The sequence below is a fragment of the Notolepis coatsorum genome (genome assembly GCF_963971535.1).
Source record: "Notolepis coatsorum genome assembly, chromosome: 19".
Classification (NCBI taxonomy): domain Eukaryota; kingdom Metazoa; phylum Chordata; class Actinopteri; order Aulopiformes; family Paralepididae; genus Notolepis; species Notolepis coatsorum.
Window position 1 is genome coordinate 83884118 of NC_140183.1, and position 12132 is coordinate 83896249.

The window sequence follows — 12132 nt, forward strand, 5'->3', positions numbered from 1 at the left end:
AGAGACCAACTCCAGTTGTAACGCCAGTACCTCGGTCAAGGGACCAACTCCAGTTGTAACGCCAGTACCTCGGTCAAGGGACCAACTCCAGTTGTAACGCCAGTACCTTGGTCAAGGGACCAACTCCAGTTGTAATGCCAGTACCTTGGTCAAGGGACCAACTCCAGTTGTAACGCCAGTACCTCGATCAAGGGACCAACTCCAGTTGTAACACCAGTACCTTGGTCAAGGGACCAACTCCAGTTGTAACGCCAGTACCTTGGTCAAGGGACCAACTCCAGTTGTAACGCCAGTACCTCGATCAAGGGACCAACTCCAGTTGTAACGCCAGTACCTTGGTCCAGGGACCAACTCCAGTTGTAATGCCAGTACCTTGGTCAAGGGACCAACTACAGTTGTAACGCCAGTACCTTGGTCCAGGGACCAACTCCAGTTGTAACGCCAGTACCTCGGTCCAGGGACCAACTCCAGTTGTAACGCCAGTACCTCGGTCAAGGGACCAACTACAGTTGTAATGCCAGTACCTTGGTCCAGGGACCAACTCCAGTTGTAATGCCAGTACCTTGGTCAAGGGACCAACTACAGTTGTAACGCCAGTACCTTGGTCCAGGGACCAACTCCAGTTGTAACGCCAGTACCTCGGTCCAGGGACCAACTCCAGTTGTAACGCCAGTACCTCGGTCAAGGGACCAACTACAGTTGTAACGCCAGTACCTCGGTCAAGGGACCAACTACAGTTGTAACGCCAGTACCTCGGTCAAGGGACCAACTCCAGTTGTAATGCCAGTACCTTGGTCCAGGGACCAACTCCAGTTGTAATGCCAGTACCTTGGTCCAGGGACCAACTCCAGTTGTAACGCCAGTACCTTGGTCCAGGGACCAACTCCAGTTGTAACGCCAGTACCTTGGTCCAGGGACCAACTCCAGTTGTAATGCCAGTACCTCGGTCAAGGGACCAACTACAGTTGTAACGCCAGTACCTTGGTCAAGGGACCAACTACAGTTGTAACGCCAGTACCTCTGTCCAGGGACCAACTCCAGTTGTAACGCCAGTACCTCGGTCAAGGGACCAACTACAGTTGTAACGCCAGTACCTTGGTCCAGGGACCAACTCCAGTTGTAACGCCAGTACCTCGGTCAAGGGACCAACTACAGTTGTAACGCCAGTACCTCGGTCAAGGGACCAACTCCAGTTGTAACGCCAGTACCTCGGTTAAGGGACCAACTCCAGTTGTAACGCCAGTACCTCGGTCAAGGGACCAACTCCAGTTGTAACGCCAGTACCTTGGTCCAGGGACCAACTCCAGTTGTAACGCCAGTACCTTGGTCCAGGGACCAGCTCCAGTTGTAACGCCAGTACCTTGGTCAAGGGACCAACTCCAGTTGTAATGCCAGTACCTCGGTCAAGGGACCAACTCCAGTTGTAACGCCAGTACCTCGGTCCAGGGACCAACTCCAGTTGTAACGCCAGTACCTCGGTCAAGGTGACCAACTCCAGTTGTAACGCCAGTACCTCGGTCAAGGGACCAACTCCAGTTGTAACGCCAGTACCTCGGTCAAGGGACCAACTACAGTTGTAACGCCAGTACCTCGGTCCAGGGACCAACTCCAGTTGTAATGCCAGTACCTTGGTCCAGGGACCAACTCCAGTTGTAACGCCAGTACCTCGGTCAAGGGACCAACTCCAGTTGTAACGCCAGTACCTTGGTCAAGGGACCAACTACAGTTGTAATGCCAGTACCTTGGTCCAGGGACCAACTCCAGTTGTAATGCCAGTACCTCGGTCAAGGGACCAACTCCAGTTGTAACGCCAGTACCTTGGTCAAGGGACCAACTCCAGTTGTAACGCCAGTACCTCGGTCAAGAGACCAACTCCAGTTGTAATGCCAGTACCTTGGTCAAGGGACCAACTACAGTTGTAACGCCAGTACCTTGGTCAAGGGACCAACTCCAGTTGTAATGCCAGTACCTTGGTCCAGGGACCAACTCCAGTTGTAACGCCAGTACCTCGGTCCAGGGACCAACTCCAGTTGTAACGCCAGTACCTTGGTCCAGGGACCAACTCCAGTTGTAACGCCAGTACCTTGGTCAAGGGACCAACTACAGTTGTAATGCCAGTACCTCGGTCAAGGGACCAACTACAGTTGTAACGCCAGTACCTTGGTCAAGGGACCAACTCCAGTTGTAATGCCAGTACCTTGGTCCAGGGACCAACTCCAGTTGTAATGCCAGTACCTTGGTCCAGGGACCAACTCCAGTTGTAACGCCAGTACCTTGGTCCAGGGACCAACTCCAGTTGTAACGCCAGTACCTCGGTCAAGGGACCAACTCCAGTTGTAACGCCAGTACCTCGGTCAAGGGACCAACTCCAGTTGTAATGCCAGTACCTTGGTCAAGGGACCAACTCCAGTTGTAATGCCAGTACCTTGGTCCAGGGACCAACTCCAGTTGTAATGCCAGTACCTTGGTCAAGGGACCAACTACAGTTGTAACGCCAGTACCTTGGTCCAGGGACCAACTCCAGTTGTAACGCCAGTACCTCGGTCAAGAGACCAACTACAGTTGTAATGCCAGTACCTTGGTCAAGGGACCAACTCCAGTTGTAACGCCAGTACCTTGGTCCAGGGACCAACTCCAGTTGTAACGCCAGTACCTTGGTCCAGGGACCAACTCCAGTTGTAACGCCAGTACCTTGGTCAAGGGACCAACTCCAGTTGTAATGCCAGTACCTCGGTCAAGGGACCAACTCCAGTTGTAATGCCAGTACCTTGGTCAAGGGACCAACTCCAGTTGTAACGCCAGTACCTTGGTCAAGGGACCAACTCCAGTTGTAACGCCAGTACCTCGGTCAAGGGACCAACTCCAGTTGTAACGCCAGTACCTTGGTCAAGGGACCAACTACAGTTGTAACGCCAGTACCTTGGTCCAGGGACCAACTCCAGTTGTAACACCAGTACCTTGGTCCAGGGACCAACTCCAGTTGTAATGCCAGTACCTTGGTCAAGGGACCAACTACAGTTGTAATGCCAGTACCTTGGTCCAGGGACCAACTCCAGTTGTAATGCCAGTACCTTGGTCCAGGGACCAACTACAGTTGTAACGCCAGTACCTTGGTCCAGGGACCAACTCCAGTTGTAATGCCAGTACCTTGGTCCAGGGACCAACTACAGTTGTAACGCCAGTACCTTGGTCCAGGGACCAACTCCAGTTGTAATGCCAGTACCTCGGTCAAGGGACCAACTACAGTTGTAATGCCAGTACCTTGGTCCAGGGACCAACTCCAGTTGTAATGCCAGTACCTCGGTCAAGGGACCAACTCCAGTTGTAATGCCAGTACCTTGGTCCAGGGACCAACTCCAGTTGTAATGCCAGTACCTCGGTCAAGGGACCAACTCCAGTTGTAATGCCAGTACCTCGGTCAAGGGACCAACTACAGTTGTAATGCCAGTACCTTGATCAAGGGACCAACTCCAGTTGTAATGCCAGTACCTTGGTCCAGGGACCAACTCCAGTTGTAATGCCAGTACCTCGGTCAAGGGACCAACTCCAGTTGTAACGCCAGTACCTTGGTCCAGGGACCAACTCCAGTTGTAATGCCAGTACCTTGGTCCAGGGACCAACTCCAGTTGTAATGCCAGTACCTTGGTCAAGGGACCAACTCCAGTTGTAATGCCAGTACCTCGGTCAAGGGACCAACTCCAGTTGTAATGCCAGTACCTCGGTCAAGGGACCAACTCCAGTTGTAATGACCAGTACCTTGGTCAAGGGACCAACTCCAGTTGTAACGCCAGTACCTTGGTCAAGGGACCAACTACAGTTGTAACGCCAGTACCTCGGTCAAGCGACCAACTCCAGTTGTAACGCCAGTACCTCGGTCAAGGGACCAACTCCAGTTGTAACGCCAGTACCTCGGTCAAGGGACCAACTCCAGTTGTAACGCCAGTACCTTGGTCAAGGGACCAACTACAGTTGTAACGCCAGTACCTCGGTCAAGGGACCAACTCCAGTTGTAACGCCAGTACCTCGGTCAAGGGACCAACTCCAGTTGTAACGCCAGTACCTCGGTCAAGGGACCAACTCCAGTTGTAACGCCAGTACCTCGGTCCAGGGACCAACTCCAGTTGTAACGCCAGTACCTCGGTCAAGGGACCAACTCCAGTTGTAACGCCAGTACCTCGGTCAAGGGACCAACTCCAGTTGTAATGCCAGTACCTTGATCAAGGGACCAACTCCAGTAACATTGCCTCTCCAGGCGGCTGCGATTGTAAATAATAATAATAACAATATTGCATTTCACTGTAGACTGCAGCAGCGATAGAAATATATGGCAAATGTAGGTGTGCATTCACTGTACATGTATTGCAGGACAATGTGTGTACTGCCTAATATCTGTGTTGGTACAATTACATATAAAACGATATATATTTTAGCGACTAGCCCACTAGCGTGAACGGGCTCATAGCGAGGGGGGCGTACTAGCGTAGGTGAGTGGCCAATCAGAGCGCAAAACGGGAACCCGGAAACACGAACGCGTTGGTGAAAGCATAGACGCACCAGGATCATCACCCACACAAACTCATCTGACCACATCATCCCCGTCCTCATTCAATTACACTGGCTCCCTCCACAATCTAGCCCCCCATCTACATCACTGACCTCCTCCAGGAATACACCCCCTCCTGCACCCTCCGCTCATCATCTACTGGACTCCTCTCCATCCCCAGCTCACGCCTCAGCACCATGGCTGCCCGAGCTTTCAGCTGCTCGGCTCCCAGACTTTGGAACTCCCTGCCCCCACATATCCGACAGTCTGACTCACTATCAACATTCAAATCTCAACTGAAAACCCATCTGTTCAAACTAGCATATTCACTGTAACCTCTGCCACTGTCCTATACCCCCCCTGCTGTTTGTTTGTTTTGTTATTTTAACTTAACTGTTTTTATACTTCCTGTTGCTTGTTTTATTGTTATTAACCTTGACTTTTAACTGCCTTGTGTTTTTTTTCTATGATCTGTAAGGTGACCTTGGGTGTCCTGAAAGGCGCCACCAAATAAAATTTATTATTATTATTATTATTATTATTATTATTATTATTATTATTATTATTATTATTATTATTATTATTATTATTATTATACGATACACAGCCACACTGACACTGGCTGCCCGACCTGACCACTAATGACAGCCTTATGTTGTGTGTGTGGCCACTGGCCAATATAGTGTCAAGTTAGCTGTCAAGATAGCCATCTAGCAAAAACAATTTGATAACGTTAACGTTATTAGTTTGCTGCAAACTGACACGTATATTATACAAGACATTGCCTTACAAATGTCACCCATGTTTAGTTCTTTAGCTTATTATGTGGCTGGTTATTTACACTATGTCTTGTTTGAGTTTCAGAAACTGGATAAAAAAAAGCACCCAGTCGATAAGCCTCTCGGGATACCTTGCATATTATCGCATGTACCCCATGCACATCGTTTCGCAAGTTTCACAAATCACATCTGTATAAAAACTCACTAAACCAGCCTTAAAAAGCTCAGAATGTGAAAAGCGGAGCTAGCGTTGGCCAGTCTGCGTTCCAATGTGGGACATAAAGAAGGGTGAGTTAGGGTTTATATTTGATTGACAGCTGATGAAACACCAAGTCTATCGCAAGGTTCACACAAAACGGTGTAGTGGGAGTGGGGAGGGGAGAGGGGAGGGGAGAGGGGAATTGGGGGTAAAGATTAGTCATATTGGAGAGCGGAAAGAGAGAGGGAGAGAAACAGGATAATGTTGCAATATTAGTAAAGCAGAAAGAAACAGCAGCATTACTGTGGGCAGGGCATCACCTGGTGCAGTGTCAGTGTTCAGACCACTAGAGGGCAACTTCTGAGTGGCGCCGTCTTCTGTTAGACACTGAATCAGGAGAGAGCATGTCAAACCAACAACCAGGGATCAATTACAGTGCAGTTCATTCAAGTGCATCCAATGGATTGTCTGTCTAGACCAGGGGTGCCCACATTTCTCGACATGGAGAGCAATGGGCCAAGATTTTGCTGGCCAAAAATCATCCTATTGGATAATGATTTGTTATATATATATATATAGCTCCCCAGGTTTTATATAATCAATGTAATGAGGCATTTGTCTAAAAATACTGGTAGCTTCTTAAATTAATATTTAGTTTTTCTGTTTGGAGGGACAAATTCAGCCCATGGGACCCACTTTGCATTCGTAGTCTAAACTGACCAGTTCAGCAACCAATGGGGTGTGTGGGGTGTTCAGGAAACAGTGATGAAAACATGGAGTGAAGAATGAGATGATTAATATATTGTGTGTGATGCACATGGTGTGTAACAGAGAAACAGTGCTGCTGACTCACCAGAGCTTCACTCTGGCCTTTCTCTCCTTTGTGAGACGGACTGATAGGTTTCAACCCTAAAGAGATGAGCAAAAGGGGGAGACAATGAAAACACATGTGTAGAAATGAGAAACGGCATCTCATTTTGATGTTGTTGTAGGCTAATAGTGTGGGGGTATTCTGTCCTAGCAAATCCCGAATTTGTATAAAACACATACTGTAGACCTCTCACGCAGTGATTTTCTTTCCCCACATATGGCAGAAATCAACTTTCTTTACCATTCTTTTCTTTAGGGGGAACATTGTGAAATTGGCCAAAATGTTTTATGTTTTGTTAACCCTTTCACTACCACACTACCAAAGGGTTAACCCTTTCACAACCACACTACAGATGGCACTACAGCTGGTGGCGTCAGGTGTCCTGATCTGCAGTGCTAAGCTAGGTTTGGCTAGCGATTTTTATTTTTATTTTTATTTTTTTTACTGCCACTTAAATTCAAAATCCCCTGCCTTATCAGAGAGATAGATGTATATTAGACGGCTTTGTTCACAGCTGCATGAACCACAGATAAAGCTAGGAACGATCTAGTAAAAATCCATTAATTTTCCTATAGTTGCAGCAAAGACTGAAGACCAGGGAGCTTTTTTTTTTGCTTTATAAGTAACTGCGTGTTGCTGTATGATCAGAATTTCCAGAGAATATCAGTGAAGCCAGTATATGACCTGAAACTGGACTGCAGAGTGAAATCGAAAGTGTAAGTGCTGGAGCCAATATCAATTATGCGCAGACATTCACTAATCAATAGGCAAAAATCTTTCGATGGAAAGAGGTGAGTTGAAGGTCACATTATTTATGAGGTCCGACAGCCCACTCGTACCACACAGGCGGATCGATCACAATTGACTGTATTCACACAGTGGCCATTTTGCTCTTATGTCATGCTCAGGTTGGGATTCCTTTCAAGTCAAGTTAAGTGTTAATCCCCTTGGGGAAACGCAGAGGTGTCATAGCAGCATGGGGGAGGGGGGAGGTATAGGCAGGGAAATAAATAATAGAATGACAGTACAATATAGATAATGTATACTCTATCGATAATAATAATAATAATAATAATAATAATAATAATAATAATAATAATAATAATAATAATAATAATAATAATAATAATAATAATAATAATAATAATAATAATAATAATAATAATAATAATAATAATAATAATAATAATAATAATAATAATAATAATAATAATAATAATAATAATAATAATAATAATAATAATAATAATAATAATAATAATAATAATAATAATAATAGCACACTGCACCAGAGTTCCTGCAGGGTTTAGTAGCTAAGAGTCAAACAGTCCTAATAGTTCTCAAGCTCTCCAGCCCAAGGTGGGAACAGGGTAAAAAGGAATCCCAACTTGAGCATGACATAAGAGCAAAATGGTGGCCGTATGAATATTGTCAATAGAAGATAATTACATATGGTTACTAACCAGAGTCTGCATTGATTTCATTTTGCCTTCGGTTCTGAATCCTCAATTGCAGGACTGAAAGACAAAAAGAGAGAAGGGTGGAATAGGATGAGTTACAAAATGAAAGAATACAGATATTCTGAAGGAAATTAAAGTTGTCCTGTAGATATCGATTTTTTTTCACGAGACCAATGGGATCGACGATGGGAAGTGCAGTATCTCTGGGGAGAACACACTCTTTTCCCGACGAGGTCGCGAGGTAACTTTCCAGCGAGAAGGGAAGCCGCATGACCACGGTTATACGATAAGGCCTGGTAACTGTATAGTAACACATGACTTTGAAGTCCAGATCTGTTGGCATGCATATGAGAGTACAGACCATGCGTGTGCACACACACACACATAATAGGGCTGACCTCGACTAGTCGAATAGTCGACTAATCGATCGAAAGGAGCCGTAGTCGACTTCCAACCTCTTAGTCGAATGCACAAAAATATATATAATTATATATATATATATTTTTTTTACTCATTCTTTCCAAACGCAAAGAGGCCTAGAAGTGTGGCTAACGCTAATGGTGCGCATACCAGCGAGGCTAACTGCCTAAGAAAACGGGCACAGAGGCACTGAAAGAGGATTTCACCCGTCGAATGAACACACTAGACAAATATCAGTGGACCAATTGCATGCTTTCGCAGAGGACAAGAAGCCTTCAGTCGACTCCTTCAGACATTATAAGCACCCCCACAGCCCAAATGGAAGGATACAAAAAATTAAATAATAATAATAAAAAATATTTATAATATAAATTTGTTTTATATTTCTTTTTCGACTATCGGCAAATTTTGGCCAATCCAAGTCGACTATACAAATCCTTAGTCCCTTAGTCGGGGACAGGCCTAACACACACACATACCCGACACGTGCACACACGCAACAGGTGAAGTGGGGAAGGGTGGGGACCATTACGCCAGGAGCGTTTTCCCATAATACATCTGGGTGAGTTTTGAGACACGGAGGGAGGGGGGGAGAGGATGTGGCAGGTTGGGGGGTCAGTAACTATTTATCCATCAGTAGGGTCTATTTTGGTTTGTCGGCCCCATCCCCCCTACAGCTGTCCCTCTCTCTCTCTCTCTACCGTACTCTGTCTGTAGGCGTCTATACTACCCCTCCTCCACTTTACTAACTCAATTCTTCCTCCTTCCCCCACTCTCTTGACAACTCAAAACATTTCAATTTTACCTCGTTATAATTCTCGATTCTACGCCCCTTCAAATGTGTGCTGTCTATATACGTCATAGGCTATAGTGCAGGTTGTCGCTGTCACTTATAGTGGGTCCTCCATTTTCAATTCATCAAGACATTTATGACATACAAGACATACAAATATACGGTACTGTGTAAGAAAGAGAGAACATCATTAAAAAAAAAAAAAAATCCGAAGGGGAAGAAACTGTACATTGGAGGGGGTTGGATGGGGTGGGGGAGTGGGGGGGATTTGTGTGTGTAAACCAGCGCTGATATTATATTAGGCTTTCAGATCCCGTCGCTAAATTCGGTCAGAGCCCAGGGCAGTATCACATCGTCTGCTACGTGATGCTTAAAGAGTAAATTCAGAGTTTTGGACCCCTAGAGCTGTTTCCTACTTTCAACGTAATCAAATCGGTAGAGTCATTTCTCAGCACAACCCAGGCTGTGCTTCATACTGGATACCAGCTCCGCTCCAGCTAGTTAGCCACGCAAACCAATGGAAGGTAATGGAGTCATGCCATGAAATAAGTGCCGAGACCTACTCCACACATAGCAGGCAAAGCAAACAGGTTCGCTTTCGAGTAACGTTTAACTGCTTCATACAGTGGCCCCATTAACTTCCCATTAGTTTTGTGGCTGACTTAAAGTAGAGGTGTCAAGCGTGACGCACATCATGGAGCGTGCCGAGAAGGAACTCTACCCTTCGACCATATCGTCAATGAGACAAGATTCTGAATTCTGAACCCTTTAAAGGGTTACTTTCATTTTAGTTGGTCATTGTTCTTCACTGAACTTCCTACATTGTGGAAAATCGTTTCTACATTTGTCATTCACATTCGCTAAAATGTAATGTTTGGCATTAGCGTTCACCATTGAAACTGGAGCGTGGCCGGCTGGAGGCCTGGTGCTAGCTGTGCTCCATGGTTTCCATGGGGGATGCTAACGATGCTAACATTCCATTTCAGGAAAACTGAAGGACAACAACTTTTCACCGCAATGTAACAAGTACCTGGTGAAGAACAAAAAACAACTATAAGTTCAACATGTAAAAGTAGGCTAACTTTTACATTATCATTACCTTTAATTCATTATCATTACCCGCGATTTTACACACACAGCCACTGCATCAGAACACTGTCTGAGAAATACACAGTGACTTTAACTAGTCCCAGACTAGTTTAGAAAACATACTCGCATACACATGCTGATACACACACACACAAACACATACACAGTTTCAAACAGACCAGCTGCCCGATGCAATCACACTTTCCAACAGGTGTGGATAAACCTAGGGGGCTGGCCCCTACTGTATGTAATTTCCTCTCTCTTCTATTTTACCAGCCGTTTACGAGAGCCGCCAGGGAACACAACAACAGCCGCTGCCACTTGTGAGGAAAATTCGCACCATTCGGTTCGCGATTGTAACAGACTAATAAGACTTCACACAGTATCAGGCAATTCCTCCCTCATGCCCTTTGATCCTGTTGTTAGTGGGAACTGAAAGAGAGATGTGATTAGCTGGAGGAGCGAGGAGTTGAAGTTAGGAAGGAGCTGGAGGAGCGAGGAGTTGGTACAGACATCGCTGGGCAGGCGTGGATTTTTTTTTATCTTAGGGTAGAATTAGACTGTCGAAATACGGTATGTCCTCTTGCGACAATAAACTAACCAAACGTAAACAGTCCACTACTACCAGTTCTTCTCTTGTATTTCTGTGGCCCATGAAGGAAGTCAGGGTCAATAATGCTAAACCACATGTCTATTTACTGTACCATCAATGTCAACAAACCCTCCCGTGCGTTGGTTCTAGTACCAGATAGGGTCTCACCCAGTGCACTGACAAGCAGAGGGATCAATAGCTTGGTTCCCCCCTGTCTATACTGTATGTCTATTCGAGACAGCTTTGTTTGCAAGAGTCAGTCAATAAATCTATTCCCCATGATCAATACCGTGACTATGTCGATCACGTCATACAGCTTTGAGACTGACGGACTGACTGGCCTGTAACCTTCCCAATCACTTCCCCATCCATGTTGATGCTCTATAATGTCGCCAATTACAGCCTGGGATCAGTGGTTATTGGTCTGGGAGAATGTTACACAGCCTGGGATCAGTGGTTATTGGTCTGGGAGAATGTTACCGCCTGAGATCAGTGGTTATTGGTCTGCTGGGAGAATGTTACACAGCCTGGGATCAGTGGTTATTGGTCTGGGAGAATGTTACACAGCCTGGGATCAGTGGTTATTGGTCTGGGAGAATGTTACACAGCCTGGGATCAGTGGTTATTGGTCTGGGAGAATGTTACACAGCCTGGGATCAGTGGTTATTGGTCTGGGAGAATGAGTCGCTCTCTCCTCAACTGACCTGAGATCACACTACAGCGTAATGCACAGTAAACGGCGGGCTCTTTGACCCTCACCTGAGCGGAACTTGTTCCGGATGAGAAGCGACCTCTCAGCGGCGAGCAACGTCATGTCGGAGAGGGGCGGGGGGGGGGGGGGGGGGGGAGTAGGTGGGGAACGAGGGGTTGGAGCAGAGAGAAAGAGTAGGTTCCTGGTGTCGCCCCCAGGAGGAATGGACTCTTCCGCTCCTGTCTCTCCCTGTCAGGGGGGGGGGGGGGGGGGGGGGGAGAAGAGTGAAGAGAGAGAGATTTCCGTTAATCCACTGATAGACACAAAACTGTATGGATAGAGGCACAGGGAGCACCGCTGAGATAGACAGAGCCTCCTCCTGGTGCCTACAGGCAGGCTGAGCGATGAGCAGCACTGACGACAACTCTGGCAGGCCTCCCAATAGACAGCTTGTCATAATCACGCAGAGAGCTGGTGGAGAGGCCCACCCACAGCGACAGAGCATGCGACAGAGAGGAGGAAGCGTGAGAGAGAGAGAGAGAGAGAGAGAGGGAGGGAGAGAGAGGGAGAGAGAGAGAGAGAGAGAGAGAGAGAGAGAGAGAGAGAGAGAGAGAGAGAGAGAGAGAGAGAGGGAGAGAGGCAAGAGAGTCAAGCTGTACGAGTGATGAAGACACGAGCCTGGACAGATCACTCAG

The 12132-nt window shown here is 46.7% G+C and overlaps 1 protein-coding gene across 1 annotated transcript in view; it reads right to left on the reverse strand.

Annotated features, from left to right (window-relative positions):
* Positions 1 to 11560, reverse strand: part of LOC311246593 (uncharacterized protein) — a gene marked incomplete at both ends in the record, with an annotated part of 22045 nt that extends 10485 nt beyond the window's left edge. The window contains 3 exons of the mRNA XM_084336743.1: positions 6375 to 6430; positions 7856 to 7909; positions 11506 to 11560. Coding sequence (XP_084192869.1) covers positions 6375 to 6430; positions 7856 to 7909; positions 11506 to 11560 — 165 coding nt within the window. The remainder of the gene's footprint in view (positions 1 to 6374; positions 6431 to 7855; positions 7910 to 11505) is intronic.
* Positions 11561 to 12132: the final 572 nt, after the last annotated feature.